The sequence below is a fragment of the Pristis pectinata genome, chromosome 15 (assembly GCF_009764475.1).
Source record: "Pristis pectinata isolate sPriPec2 chromosome 15, sPriPec2.1.pri, whole genome shotgun sequence".
In the NCBI taxonomy this organism is placed as follows: Eukaryota; Metazoa; Chordata; class Chondrichthyes; order Rhinopristiformes; family Pristidae; genus Pristis; species Pristis pectinata.
In genome coordinates, this window is record NC_067419.1 from 22,119,195 (window position 1) to 22,135,421 (window position 16,227).

Below are 16,227 nucleotides of genomic sequence, written 5' to 3' on the forward strand. Positions count from 1 at the left end.
ATTTCCACAGTCCATCTCCAATTTGTTCACACATCTTGGACAGAATATCCACAACAATCCTAGAGGGCTGGCATAATGTTGGAGCAGACAACACAGCGAGATTTTTGTAAGCTTCTTAGATGAAAGTGTTCTTTTTTTCTGATAAGAAATGGAGATTATGTGAAATTGAAATAATTACGAATTTAACTGGAAGCAGGCCATTTAGAGACTATCAGTACTAACAGTAAAAGAGGGGATACAAAAAAGGTTTTTTGTTTTACAAGACTTTCACTGAAAATGCTTCAATTTTGCAATTATGAAACTGATGGCCATCTCTCTTTCACCTGCAGCTAAACTATCTGCAGAACATGTAAACCAAATAACTGCAATAGGGGATCAATGTATTCTGGCTCAAAAAGGTTCAGGGTAAAAGGCAGCTAATGAAAGAGTCCCAGAGCCAAACAGGATAATCTGAAACTCTTGCTGAATCAAAGAATTAGAGAAACTTTGGAAAAAGAAGTAGCAAAATATTATCAATAATATTGATCTCCTCTGCTCGATAGAGTCCTGATGATTGAACCAGGATGTTAGGCCAAATGGATGTGGAGACCAGATGCCTCAACTAGGTTGTTGTTCCACTTGGCTCCACACCACCACTGTAGTCCACTGCCACCCCATCCCATCCATCCTCACCCACTTGCCTCTCCCTCCTGCTGTGTGTTTCTCAATAGTGGTGGACTGACGAAGTGTGTCAGGATGACAAAGTGGCACAGGAATTATGGAGAGAAGGGCCAAAACAAACTTTAGGACAGGTTTCTGGGCTGCCATCTTTAGGCATTGTTGACATTCTGCCAATTTGTAATTCTGCCAAAAATGCAGTTTCCAGCACTTTAATTTGAAGGTAGGCTACGGTTACCATAAAATGAACAATGTATTTGCATTGCTGTTAATTATTACCTATTCTGTTTCATGATGTCCACTACAATAGTTTCTATCCTGGAGAAAACATTTTGTTCTGTGATTCCATTCACATTGTTTCAGACAAGAAAACAATTCATTAGTTGATAGTGACTAGAATGGAAAGAAGTTGTGATCAGCATGGATCAGGAAGATTTAGTGGAACATTTTGCTCCCTTGTTTTAGAGTACTCTATACTTTCTTAGATGTCAACTACAGCAAAAACACAGCTCAGCCATCAGATTGTTGCTGAAACCATGAAGCTGTAAAATCGTCTAATTATTTAACAGGCATGTGGATGCCCTACTGACTAGGTTAAATTTGAATGCCCATGCAAGAAGTAAGAATATCCCTAGAAGTATGAAACTAGAAATGCAAGGGCATACATATCAGGAAAGGATAAGAGACTAGGCCCCTTTTCTCTTGAGGGGTGACCTAACTGAGGTCTTTAAAATTATAAAGGAATTTGAAAGAATTAATGCAAGGAGGTGAGGAAGAACATAACTGGAGGCCAGATCTAACAGGGAATTCACAAGAAATTTCAATATCAAAAAAGTGGCAAGAATGTGGAACTTGGTGCTACGGGCAGTAGTTTAAGGAGATAGTATGGAAGAATTTAAAAGGAGGCTGCAAAAGCATAAGAAGAAGAAAGGAATAGAGGACTATATTGATAAATTTAGATGAGAAAAGACGAGAGGAGTCTCAAGTGGCGCTTAAATGCCAGCATAGTCCAGATGGGCTGAATAGTCTGTTTCTGTGCCATGCATCTTTTGCAAGGCAGTTTCAGGTTTTTACAGATAAGTAAGTGGTGCTGTGTTCTCCATGAGGTGGGTTTAAAACTGATCAGCAGGAGGGTGGGGATAGGGATAGCTCGAGGCAGTCTAGGTCACAGCTGGCATATTTACATAATTGCATTATCTATGGAAACATCCCATTGAATTATGCTTACATAAATTAATTATACAAACTGATCAGTATTAAATTGAGTTATAGAACCATACAGCACAAAACAGGCCCTTCGGCCCACCGTGTCGTGCCATTTTTGTTTGTAACATTGTAAGGAACTTGAATAGGTTTTCACAAATCTTTATCTGCTTATGTGTAAAACTTGCACTGAACCTCGTTAGTATTGAATTATTGGATTTTTATTAACTTGGCTAATAAAGATTATTGATCAGGCATCCTCCCATCTTTCAAGTTCATTGATCTGCATTAAAACAGGTGGGAATGGCCTCAGAAAAAGGGTTATCTATTTCAAACAGAGATGTGAAGAAATTTCTTCAGCCAGGGTTGAGAGTCTGAAATTCTCCACCCAGGAGCCTGTGGCTGCTTATTGAGTGAGCTTGATTTTGAGGAATTAAGGAAATCAAGGGATAAAAGGAAAGGGAAGGAAAGTGGAGTCCAGTGCTGATCACTTTTCATGAAGGAGGAGATGTTGCTAAACAAAACCTGTCAAATTTGTGCTTTACATATTGTGCACAACATACACTGGCCAAGAAGTTCTATCATGTTTAATTTTCAAACTTCCCATGATCGGACGAGATTGAATTAAAATGGAAAATAGCAAATGCAATTCCTTTATTCAAGAGGGAGGGAGACAAATAGCAAGGAACTACAGGCTTAACCTTCGTCATGGAGAAAAGGTTGGAACCTAATACAAAAGACATTATAGTGGGGCATTTAGGAAAGTGATTGCAATTTGTGAAAGGGAAATCATGTTTAATAATTTATTGAAGTTCTGTGGATAAGGGGAAACCAAAATACTTAAATTTTCAGAAGGGATTTAATAAGATGTTGCATCAAACTCATTGTGTGGGAGTGGATAGAAAATTAGTTGGCTAACAAGAAATGGAGAGTAGGCATAAGTGGGTCCTTTACTGGTTGGCAAAGTGTAACAAGTGTTGTGACGAAAGAATCAATGCAGTGGCCTCAACTTTTTACCGTTTATATAAAATGTATTGGATGTAAGCACCAATGATATGAAGAGGATATAGGGGAGCTCCTCTCAGGGGCCTTCAGGATCCATCCATTCCATCTCTTTAATGACTCCTTTTCCCCATTTTCAGTTGCACCCATCACTCCACCCTGTAGCCAGTAATCCTCGTCCTTGGGAACCTCTCCCCAACTTTCATTCCCTGTAGTCCCCCTGTCCCCTCCCTCAGCAGGCACTATCTCGCACTCTCAGTGGTCCATCTGCCCCCATCCTCTGTGGCTCATCTTTCCCTGTGCTCAGTGGCCCACCATTTCCCAGCCATGAATCCTCTTCCCCTGCTGCCATCAGTGTCTCCTCTTTGGTGGCCTCTTGATATTTGAATTTTGTGAAACCACCTGCACTTGCACACTATCAGAGGCAGTAAGGCTCACTTACAGTGTTTAACATTCATTAGGCCAGTGCAGCAACTGTTGTAGAAGTCGCACAAAATGATTGGGTTGCGGGCAGATGCCATGTGATCAGACCCCTGAGATGACTGTACCCAGAACTGGCAACTCTTGGGCTCAGGTGGCAAGTTGCTTAATATTCTCGGTGATTCTGGCTCACTGATGTCATTTAGAGCAGTAACATTGATGTCGGGGCTGGTGAAGTGGAAGGATGATGAATGTGCCGTGTATGCATCAACTAAAGCTGGCTTTGAATTGAGAGAGCTTCTGAGTTGGTCATGAGGGGATATGGTGCCATCCATTGGCCAAACTCTGTTGCTGCATGCAGACTCAAAGCCTCGGCATTACAGACGAGTGCGTGGAGTAGCATTGGCATATCTGTTTATGCACCACTTTGAAGTGGATCTGTTATAGACAATGATTTGGTGAATATTTAGCCTGACAAGATCCATAGGAATAAAAGCAGGAAGTGGTGGAAATACTCAGCAGGTCAAGCAGCATGTGTGTAGGTAGATGACCTTTCTAACACCTGGGAGCAGGCCACTAAGGGCAGCAGAAGGTGGGGGGCTTGCTGATCACAGATCTTTCTGACAAAAGGTCACAGAACTGAAACATTAGCTTTGTTTCTTTCTCCATGGATGCTGATCAACCTGCTCAGCATTCCATCATTTTCTGTCTTTATTTCTGATTTCCAGTTTGCACAGATTTTTTTTTGTTTTTCAGTGTTGATAAGAATAGCTACATATCAGTCTTCAATGTGACAGAATACCAATTTTAGCAATATTTGTAGAGATTGTGTGGTGTGGAAAAGAGTATTGGAGTTTTTACCAGTGTCTAAATTATTTTTATTCCTCAACTACGGTCACTGAAACATACTAACTGGTCAGTTATCATGTAGTTCTTTGTGGGAGCTTGCAGTGCATTAATTGACTGCTGCAAATTCTACTTTAAACAGTGGTTATGTCTTAAAAGTATTTTTGTAGATTTAAAGAGTTTTGGGATGTCCTGAGTTCATTAAAAGCCTTATTCCAGTGTTAGTCTTTTATGACAATCTTATTTTCTATAGTTTAGGTCTTATCCTAGAACCTATTTTTATAATTAGTTATAAAATCAGCTTTATTCAGTGCTTTGTTTTTCCTGAACCAATGATATGTCTTCTGGCCTGAAGTTATTTTATTTTCAAGGTAGTGTGCCCAAAATCAATTAAACCAGTGCAAAAGTTTGAGAAATTTTAAGTGCAAATTAAATACACTTAGCTAGTTTAGAAAGCACAGTACTGGAACTGGCTCTGACTGGTGGATAATTGACAATTAATCACTATTGGAGCTTGCTATTACTTGCACTTACTTGTGGTCTTCAAGGATGCAGTGGCGCTAGTAGGTGCATTTTAAAAGCTTTTTTAACATATTATGTGAAATAACTAGCAAATAGTTGTGTATATTTTTAAAACTTTTGTTTATTTAAAATCCAATTGAGCACTTCTGTTGCAATCCCATCTTCCGTCGTAGTAACCAAATTGTCATGCTTAAATATATAAAGCAATATGTTTTAAAAGTAAAATCTGTTTCTGAATGGTCATGGCAGTATGTACCCTTCTGAATTGGTCAAGGCAGTATGTACCCATATAGAAAACGTACAGCACCAATTTGCCAAGGCCTTTGTAATAACTCCTCTTAAACTCATGATCTCTGTCACCTCGAAAGAACAGCACAGTGGGGGCATGGCAGTTCTCCAAATCAAACATTGACCTACTTGGAGATATACTGCTGCTTCTCATTATAATGGGGTCAAAATCCTGGCACCCCCTACCTAAAACTAATGCGGGAGTACCTCCACCTCAAATGCAATGGTGGCTCAGGAAAATGGCACACCATCACTTTCTGAGCATTAAATGCTAGCCTTCCCAGAGATGCCTATGCTCCATAAGAGAAGTTTCATAAATAAGATTTTACACTAAGAAATGTGGAATTAATCTGAGAGAAAACTTTTGTAAATATCACCACTTAAGACCAAGCCGCAATGTGTGCCTGGCTTGTTGATTGGTCCCAAAGCAGAAACTATACATCTCTGTATCGTGCATTTACCTACAGTCGACCTGAGATTCTGCTACGAGTCAAAGAAATGTTATCAGGTAATGAGGCAACTGAAATAAACCATGAAATCAAGTAAAATAGAGACCTCAGTTTTAATTGTTTCAGCATGTGCTTTCAATGTTTTTTTTGGCTTGAACAAGACACTTGGTACTGGGATTCCATTTTAGGTATGTGCATATGTACTTTCCCTCTAAATATAGTTAATGAGTTACTTATGATTAGAATTGGAAGATAACAGGACAGATTTAAACAGATTTATTATGCTGTAAGTTTCCCTGTGACTGGGGGTCTCTCGCTGAACTGAATATTCACCAGACTCCCATCTTTCAACTTGATCATGCACAACAAGAATTAGTTGACTAATGGTGTCAGGCAAAGAAATAACACTACTTTTTGTATCACTGCTGTTCCAGCCAGAAGCTGTCAATAACCTATTGGTCAACAGTGATTTTGACATCAAGACTGATCTAACCAATTGTATGTGGTTATTGCAGTTCTGGAGGACCGCTGTTTTTGTCACATATATAATTGGCACACATGTAATCATGCTGAATGAGGAACAAGAATCAAAGTGGACAGTTCCTGCTTTGTTTCAATAAATTAAGACTGCTTTGACATTAAAATTAGATTGTTTTTATTTCAGCCAACGGAAGAAGTATTTTCCCGACACGAGACTGAGGATGATTTCGCTGATTACTGCACTACTCTCCATTGATGCTGCAGGTTAGTTTCAGTGATGTATTTTGATTAGTGCTCCAAGTTATAGCACCTTCAGTTTTAAGCTGGAAAATATCCATTAAACAAGAAATTTAATGATGTTTTGTACTTAAATTCATTTAAAACCAAGCAATCCATAGTGCTAAAGATCTTACCATGGTGATCCTGACTTGAGTTCTATCTCATGGCTGGGTGGCTTTATTTTAAGCTGTCAGCCCCATCATGAACTACAGACCAATCAGAAAGAAAGAAAAAAGCCTTGAAAATCATTCCTCGTCAGTAATTAACCCCACCTCTGAAATCTAGTTGCATTGAAATCAATAGGATAGAATGTGCAGAAGCTACTATAGAAGATGTTTAGCACTAAATGAATTTATACCAAAAGAGTTCTGCATTTCAGTCGTGTCTTTCATATTCTCATGTTGTTCCAAATCAGTTCACAACCAAAGCAGCACTTGGCAATACCATCACAGTTGTTACATAGGAAAAGTGACAGTTGCACCACAGTACGTTTCCCCAAACAGCAAAGTGGTCCTGAGAAAATAACCTGTATTTCTAAATGATATTGAGGTTTTATTGTTGGCCAGGACACCAGAGAGAAATCCTCCAGCTGTTCTTGCTGATGCCATGGGATCCTTTGCATCCATTTGAAAGGCCAGGTGGGGCTTCAGTTTAAATTTCACTTAAAGGCAGCATTACAAGGCAGTACGACCAATACTACAGTTATGTCCTTGGTATTGCAATTAAATGTTAGCTTTGATGTTCTGCTTAAGTATCTGGCATGGAACTTGAATCAGAAACCTCAGACACAGAGGGAAGAATCCCACTATCAAACCATGGCATCATTGATGTCTTGAGTAATGGACTTTGATTCTTTAGGTGGATGGTTTCCAGCAATTTTGCGAAGTAATGTGTAATATATCAAATATGTATGGTGTATGGGACTTGTGGACTGCTACAGACAACCCTGGAGTTGGTGATCTTCGGTCTTTTGACCTTAATTTAGAGCATAGAATAAAAATAGAATTGAGTTGCATGGTTAATAGCATCACAGTTACTCTTATGAGTTCGTGAGGAAAGTTTAATTTAAAGGCTGGTAGTGAAATATCTGCATATGTATTTTTTAACTTCCTGTTGAACAGGTAATTTCATCAATAGGGAAGGAAGTGCTCCTTCAAAAATGCAGTTCTTTGTCATATAACATTTTATCCCAAGATAAATTTTATTTCCTTGTGAATTTTTGTTAATCATCTGCCATAATCTTAATTTCATCACCTTGGGGTTCCTCCAAATAGATTTTTCTCTTTCTTCATCTCAAATTGATTCATTTGTTTTGATTCTCAGTTTTACTATTGCAGTATGCCAGATATAGTAAGCAAAGGTAAACTAAATGTAGCTTTGGAACTATGTAGTTATCTTAGATTGCTGAGAACCAACAAACTGGTTGGACTCCCTTTAGAGTCTGGCTTAAGACAAATAAAGGAAATGCTAAAGAAATAAAGGACTGCAGGTGCTGGAATCTAGATGAAAAACACGATGATGCTGGAGGAACTCAGCAGGCCAGGCAGCATCCGTGGAGAAAAGCAGGTGGTCAACGTTTCAGATCAGGACCCTTCTTCAGGACTGAAGACAGGGAAAGGGGGAAGCCCAATATATAGGAGGGAAAAGCAGAGCAATGCTAGGTGGACAAAAGAGGGGAGGCAGGGTGGACATAAGGTGGTGATAGGTAGATGCAGGTAAAGGATAGTGATAGGCAGATGCAGGGTAGGAGGGGAGAGCAGATCCACTGGGGGATGGGTCAAAGGTAAGGAGAGAAGTTTTAAAAAAGGGGGTCGAATAAAGAAAGAGAGGCTAGGAAAGGGAAGAAGAGAAGAAGCATGGTGGGGGGGAGGTTTGTAAGGAAGCAGTGTGGGGATTACTTAAAGTGGGAGAATTCAATGTTCAGAATGTTAAGGAAATGTTAGGATAGATAGTGTCCTCTCTTTTCATTCAAAGAGTAGTGGAAATTTGGAACTGTCTCCCACTGAAAAACAGTACAGGCAATAGTAAGTGAACAATTCAGAACTCAAATGGTTGGTTCATTGTTCTGTAAGGTTATTAAGCAGTTCCTCCCAGGTGGTCCTTCAGGATTGAGGATGAATTACTTACACACCAGTTTTCTGGGTTCTGAGGTAACTAATGAGGCCATTGTGGCAACTATCATAGGTGGGGCAGGAGGATGCGACAGGGCAGGTGGGTGATAGTTTGTGAGGTGGTCCACTCCTGAGCTTACACAAGGTCTCTGTGTCCTCCCAAAGCGTGGCCTGGAGGTTCTCAACACCATCCCATATGGCTCTTTCTTATTTTAAGCAGTCATGGCCAGAAATTCCCAGGAAGCTTTGACCACATCCTTATATCTATTCTTCTGTCTGCTTGGTAATCTCTTCCCAAGATGGAAGTCAAAATAGGCTGTGTTTTGGGTGTCTGATATCAAGATGTGAATGAAGTGGCCAGCCTAGCTTGGCTGACTGTGTGTAACTAGTGCCCCAATGTTGGGGCTGTCAGCCTGGGAGAGGACACGGATGTATGTTTCCTTGTCCTTCCAGTGAATTTGAAGAAACCGATTATATACATATCAACAATGATTCTAAATGAAAAGCTAATTCAGTTGAGGAGCTGAAGGACCTACTACCATCCCCATGTTTTATTGCTGTATCTAATCAAGAGGTAATAATGAAAAGACTTAATTGGATGATTCTTTCAAAGAGTCAGCATGGATACAGTGACCCGAATGGACTCCTTCTGTATATATACACCATAACATTGAATCTGTTGAGTTCAGATTAAGCTACACAAGAAGAGCTTCAGTACAGTACATTTTATTGAACAAAGAGTCCTTAAATCGCCCTTGCTTTGCCACATTCAGTCAACCCCCAGTCCTACAAAGCGGGGCGATTTAAACATTGTGATAAGAAGCTGCATCAGAAGCTGTGTTTCATTTTAGTAATGGGTAGGAGATTTAGAGGGAACTTGAGGAAGAATATTTTTCACCTCAGGAGTGCTTGAAATCTGGGATTCACTGCTGTGGGAATGCTGGAGGCAGGTACTCTCAGCGCTTTAACATTATTTGGATAAGCAAATGAAGCACCTTGGCACGGAGGCTATGGGTTGATGGCTAGAAAATGAGTTAATGTAGATAGGTACATTTTGGCTGGTCTGGACACAGCGGGCTGACAGGCCTGTTTCTGTGCTCTGTGAGTAAATGACTTTATGATGCTGGGACTCTTAAAAAGTAATGAGGGAAAACAGAGAGAATGAAAAGAAATTGCAGATAATATTAAAAACAGTGTCATAGAGATTTTATACTTTAAATGCACATCAATGCAAGGAAAGGCCAACGAGATGGAAGGCCCATTATAAATATGTCTGTCAGAATGGGGTCTCTTGGATGCAGCCTTTAAGAGGTGCTGGCTGTTTGTAAGTGATTGAGAGATGCCCAGTCAGTAGCCTTCCCCCAGATGCAAGCTGTATGAGGCCAAAGAACATTTTATTTTTATAAACCAAAATAAACTTTATTCATAATAAAAGACAAACTATATACAAAAATAAAACAGTGCAAGCCTTTACATTCTTGTACAGATCAATCATTGGTGTTACCTTTTTATATATAAAAAACACAGCACTGATGCCACTCGTGTGGCTCCCTGGGAGCTACCCAGTCCCGTATTTACAATATTTAAGGGGCTTTCTTGCCTGACCTGCCTCTCCCTCTCCAGTGGCAGAAGAACCCTAAACTGTAGTCCTTCCCCACCGAGTCCTTGTGTTGGCTGCACCCAGCTTCAGTGCGTCCCTCAGCACGTACTCCTGCAGCCTGGAATGTGCCAGAGGCCAAAGAACAGTGCAGATAGAAGAAACAGTACATCTGACTCATAGTAATGAGCAGCCAACTGGCTAAAGCAATACCAACAGGGAATCCCAGCACATTCGTGTAAGGGTGTTTTGAATTTTCATGTCACTTATCTGTTCGTGTATCATGCACTGAATGATGTATTCAGAAACAATTGTTTTTACCTCAGAGGAATTTGTCCCATCACCTTTCCCTTTGGGTTGTCCCTGAAATACCTCTAGTCTATTCATATTCTTAGTGATTTTCATATTGTAATTTCCTGCGACATCTCCTGCCACAGTAAGTCTCTGCTTTCTGCTTCACATGCGCTGATTAGTAGTTTCTCATTATTACTTGTTCCTCATTAATAATTTCCATTTTTGCAGCATACAGTTTTGCTATTAAATTGCTTAAAATTTTAAGGCACATTTTATTTTTAATTATATTAAACAAAGAGTGTATAATGAAAATATTAATATTTGCTTTGATACTAGTTTGATCAGTATGTACAAATGATTTATATAATTTCTGTTTTAAATGCTTGGCTTACAATTTAAACTATATAAATTTGCATAATCTTCGAGGCATTAGCTTGAATTTAGCTTAAATGCAAAGACTGTTGCCTTTTAGAAAAACACTTTTGGGACTCATGGTGATTTTATTTTTTCCATTTGTTTATCTTATTAACAGCAGCTGTCAGTATTCACAATATAGCAAGTCGATTGAATGAGAAACAAGTGCAAAATCTTCGTCCCCATTTACCTGACAACAAAGCTCAAATGAAGTTGCATCCTCATCCTTTTCCTTTTCATGAGAAATACAACTCAGCGAAACCTTATGCCTATGCTGTTCCTCCACCTGAGAGCAACAAAGCAATGGCATCTTATTCCTATCCCATGTCTCCTAAGAACAACCCAGAGTCAACTTACCACCGCTCTTACCCTTTTTATTCTCAGAACAAGCCAACTTATACTGGAGATTTTGCTCATCCTTTTCTTGTACCATCTCCTCAAAACCATCCAATGATCAGCAATCTATTCCCACCAGAAACCAGTCCTCGTCCTATTCCTTTCCCTTTCTCTTTCCCTTTCTCTTTAGCTGCTTTCAATCCCAACAACCACAAAAAAGTATCTTATCCTTTTCCTGAAGTGGAACTATACCCCTCTTCAGAACATGAGTCGGAAGTAGAATTCTCTCATTCTTCAGATAATGTGACAGAAATGGAAGCTTATCCTTCTCTAGAGGATGAGGTAGAGAAAGAACTTGATTCTTCTGCAGAGGATGAAATAGAAAAAGAAAATTCTTCGGAGAACGAGACACAAAAGAAATCTTCACCTGATGAAGTAAATGCCCGAACCTCTCAAACACCTTGTTTAGTTGGGTGGATTTATAACCGTGACTTATCTACCTGTTACAGCTACTACCAAACTAAAATGAACTGGATTCAAGCTGAGGTAAGAGCCAGGGCTGCTCGCTTGTTTCCCATTTTTAAAATAGCTCATTTGTTCATTCAAACAGGAAAATGAAGTAAAATAATATTTATTTATATGTAGATAGCTCACATTAATAACATATGCAATATTATCTCGGCATTGTGCTGAGCATTAAACAAGTAACACTTGGGGATTTGTATTGGACCTGAAACCCATCCCCACCCACTGCACCCACGGAGAATATTTGGTAATGGTCATGTAAGCTTGCTGGATCTTAGTGGTAGGCCTTTCCACCATGGCAGAGTACCTAGAGCAAACAAGTAAACATGCTGTTAATATAAGACTAAATACTGTAATGCAGATTGGCAAGGCCCAAGGTTCAGTTCCTTTTTTGGATAGGGTTCCTACTGTGGGGACAAGGATGTCAAGAGCCCAGTGGTAAATGCTGCTTGGGTCCATTGCAAAGAATAATCAGTGGAATTGGTATACAGCTCATTCACGAGGGACTCCTGTGAATAAGTGTACACCTACAGGAGAGGAAGGAAGAGACCGGAGTGAGCACTGATACAAGAAGAGTTTGGATAATTTAAAACGATGAGTTTTGTTTATTGAAGTAGATTAGATTATTCCCAGGGGCAAAGAAGTCATTCTTAAAAGGTAATTAATCTGTTAATGTATTGAGGAACTTTTTTAACAAAGGGGGCTGTGGATGCTCAAACACTAATCTTAGATGTACTTAAAATATTGGTACTAAATAAATTCATTGGGGAATTCAGGAGAAACACATCGACACAGAGGGTGATTAGAATGTGAAACACATTAAGAAATGGAGGGTTTAAGCAAGCACCATAGATGCTTTCAAGAAAGGTTTTAGGTTAGCACATGGGAGAAAAACAAATGGGTTAGGCAGATGTATTCAAATGGATGGAAGGAGGCTTGTGTAAAGCATAAAGCACCACAGCCCTATGGCCTGGTATCTTGCCTTAAATTTTGTCTAACAGGAAATTGGTTATTGGGCCAGAGGCACCTGCTGGGTGCCCCAAGGAGCTCAGCAGAAGCAGACAGAATTGCAGACAACTGTATCTTTCGCAGAAGCTCGACAACACCAGAAAAGGGCAGTAGCTAGTGAAGGGCAAGTGATCCAAGGGGTTCAGCACAGTGAGGGGCATCAGGGTGAGGGGTAAATGGGGGGGGGGGGGGGGGTTGTTGGGTTCATTCAGACAATTCTACTGCAGCCACAGCCATTAATTATTACCTTCTGAAGCTGAGGTCAGAGTAAGGGGAAATTAGAGGCAAGGTCAGTGAAAAGTTTTAGACAGGAAGAGTAGTCCTGGGATATAATGAAGAGGAACAGTTGGCTTCATTATGTACATTTCTGTTCAGCAATTTGTCTTTCTGTTTTTTTTCTCCAAGGGAAGCCTTTTTTTATATAGAGTTTCTCTTTCTTTTATGACTGGTTTGGCCCTGGGTAGCACAAAGCACACCAATGTGTGATGGTGTTGAAAGTAATCAATGGGAGGAAAAGTCCTGAAACTAGTTTCTTTTAACTTGAAGATATCTTGCCAAATGTATGCACCAGGTGGACACCTTGCCTCCATACACTGGGAAGAACACAACCAGTTCATTCAGGATTTGATAAAACGCAACAACCCAGCACAGACCAGCACTTGGATTGGTCTAAACGATTGCCACAAGGTAAGGGTGATTGAATGATTGTAGCCATGGTGTTCTGGTTTCAGTAACTGTTCAGTTGAACATCCTTTAATATCTGGGGGGAGGAACTGTCTTGATATTCAGTGAGGAAGGAAGTGTTCAATGAAACAACTGAATAAATGATCTGAAATATCGCCACCTCCCCCATCAAAGACCTTACCTTCCTCTATCCATCTTGATAGGACTGCCCATTTTTGCTGCAATAGGACAAGTATCGGGATTGGTTTTAGGGGAGGAGAGATGTTTTTAAAGGGAAAGTCCAAGACCATAGAACAAAATAGCAACAATGTTGGACATTCGGGGACATGAATTTATAGGTTATAATGCAGCAAGGAATACTCAAGTAAGCAGTTTTCTGAAGGTGAAATTCTATTTGACAAATTTAGAAGCTTTTTGACAATGTAACCAGGAGAGTAGAAAAGAGGAAAACAGTGGATAATATATCTGGATTTTCTAAAGACATTTGATAGGATACCACTTAAAAGTCTCTGTCTTTCTTTTAAGCATATGGCAGAGCAGGCTTGAGGGAACTTAAAAAAACAGGGTCATGGGATATTCTGAGCATAGAAGATTAGTTAAAGGGCTGAAAACAGAACGGGAACAAATGGGGCATTTTCAGTTTGGTAGGGTGCTGCTTGCAAAGTACTACAGGGATAGGTATTGTCTTTTGGTGGGACAACACCTGGAGTAATCTGCGTGACCTTGCTTTGTGCACCTAAGGATGGATACACTTGCCTTTGAGTCACTGCAGCCTAATTTCATGACTGTGCTAAGGAGACATAATGTAAGACTGGAATTTAGAAAAATGTGATGTGATCACTTTGAGACAAAGAAGGCTGTGAGAGAGATTAATAGGGAACATGCTAGGATCCTCTGTCATTTTATTGGTGTGTGTAGATTCAGGGGGCATTAACTCAAGGGAAGGGTCAGCCATTTAGGATTGCCTCAGAGTTGTAAATCTATTGCATGCAAGGGCCTGAGTTGATCTACCATTAGGAATTTTCGGGCACCAAGGGAATCAGGGATATGGAAATTGTGTGTTGGGGGGGGGGGTGGGGGAGGGATTCAAGGCTCATATGTAGCATATGGTAGAGGAGGCTTGAGAGAACTCGAGATTTACTCCCTCAGTTCCTTATGTTCATACTTGTACATCAATTTGAATCATAGCGAAACAATTTATGGCAATAGCTTATTTTCCCATCCAATTGCTTCTGGAGTTCTCATGCATCCATCCTTGGTGTTCTTATCTTCCTCTTCTGAATGGTGCCCCTTCCTGATTTTGTTCAAATGTTCACTGATAGTGTCCAGTTGTAACTTTTCAGTACCTTTCTCAACTGTTGCACTGATTGTACTGTCGGCCTGCTTGCCTGCAATTAACCCTTAATGAGTCAGTTTCTTCCTGTGAACCATCACAAATGAATGTAATTGTCACATAAACATTATCTATATGCTTTGACTCAGTGTTTACTCAATTTCAATTTGAACTTGCAGTTTTAAATTAAGCAAAAATAAACTGTAAGTGCAAGGGATCTGTTTTAGCTTTATATCTTCTCTACCACAAAGATTATGCTCTGATTCCAACATCTTTCCTACAACACTCACACACTCTGTTCCTTTACATCTGGCTGGTGCCTTCAGCTCTATTTCCTTTACCTCAAAATTGTCTCTCAAAGTCCATACCCTGGACTTCCCTCCTTAAATATCCCTTTCTTATAGTGACAACTGTAGGAGGACTCTCTAACCCTCCAAGTGACTGGCTGCCATTAATGATACTGAATCCAGTTTCATATTCCACACAAATGGTATTTTGATGGAAATTGGCATCATTAATGACTTTTTGTCTTACGAAGGAGGGTGTTTACCTTTGGACTGATGGATCTGCAACTGATTTCACAAAGTGGAATCATGACCAACCTGAGGATAAAGAAGAGATGGACACCTGTGTGAACATTAACTCTGAAGGTATATTATAGTTATGAATTATGTTAAGGTGTGTATGTACATGCAAGTAAATTTCAGAAGCTTGGAAGAGGTTAACTGATAGTGAGACAAAAGGATGAACTCTCTCCATATCGAGGCACCAGAGCTTTGCACACCAGGAACTTTAGGGGTGAACATTTTCCAAGCTCAACAACAGGAGCTGAGCTAACTTGAATTCTGTTGTAATGGTGTGGAGCATTAGGATCTAGCTTACAGTATTTCTAGAACATTTTCTTTCATAAATTGGCCTGACAGATTAAGTTGCAGAAATTAAATTTGTTGTTCTGTCCTCATTACTGATATTCCAGAGAGTTGGATTAATGAGGTCAGAACATTACAGCTGAGTTGAATACCAAGGCCAACTGCGGGGCCTTTCCTTCCATGGGCTATTGTTGGATATTAGGCATGTAGTCTGCTTATGTTCTAGTTATCCTTCACATTCAAAAGTGTTGATACTTTCTGTATTAAAGCACCATCTAATCAAAAAGGGGTTATCAGTTTTGATGGGATTTCATCATTCTATAATCAAATATAATCAAAGAACTCTTCAATTATTGCAGGATCTATCCCATGAGCCCTAGGAAATTGTGGTCGTGCTCTGAAGCATGTGCTATCATAAACCAATAGTTATTCAGAACTTTTTAAAGATAGCAGTGAAGATGACACTGCTTAAATATTTGTTCATGTTCAGTCACTCCAGAAACATGCAAAAATAATAAAGTAACAAAGACCCTCCATTGAGGTTGAGCACCAATTGAGAGACTGAATCTGTTGAAAATTAGTTTTGGGAATTAGCTTTGAATGGCTCAAGAGCATAATTTCACAGGAAATTGGAACACAAACTGCATGATCACAAACATGGTGATTAAAATTAAGATTTATAGGGAACATTATCAAAGAAATCCCAAGCCTAGAACTTAGGAAGTTGTCAATCCATGTAAAATATGTTGCTAATGGTGACCACAACCTGAATAGTAGATAATGTATTCTGCAAAAGGATAGGAATTCCTTGAGGAGCATCACAGCAATTCTGAAACTCGTCACACTAATCCAGTCTGGCTTGTGTGTGACGCTGAACCCAAGCTGTATTTCTTTCAACAAAACATCATCA

At 39.7% G+C, this 16,227-nt stretch overlaps 1 protein-coding gene across 4 annotated transcripts in view; it reads left to right on the plus strand.

Moving 5' to 3' along the window:
* LOC127578464 (macrophage mannose receptor 1-like) overlaps positions 1–16,227 on the plus strand; it is a 67,177-nt gene that overhangs the window by 49,722 nt on the left and 1,228 nt on the right. Inside the window, exons 2-5 of one of the 4 annotated variants that reach the window (XM_052030524.1) lie at positions 6,052–6,131; positions 10,681–11,444; positions 12,978–13,118; positions 14,987–15,098. In XM_052030524.1, coding sequence (XP_051886484.1) covers positions 6,089–6,131; positions 10,681–11,444; positions 12,978–13,118; positions 14,987–15,098 — 1,060 coding nt within the window. In that variant the 5' untranslated portion in view covers positions 6,052–6,088. Of the gene's footprint in view, positions 1–5,974; positions 6,132–10,680; positions 11,445–12,977; positions 13,119–14,986; positions 15,099–16,227 lie in introns of those variants that run through there. The other 3 variants (XM_052030527.1, XM_052030525.1, XM_052030526.1) reach the window with 3 other exon arrangements.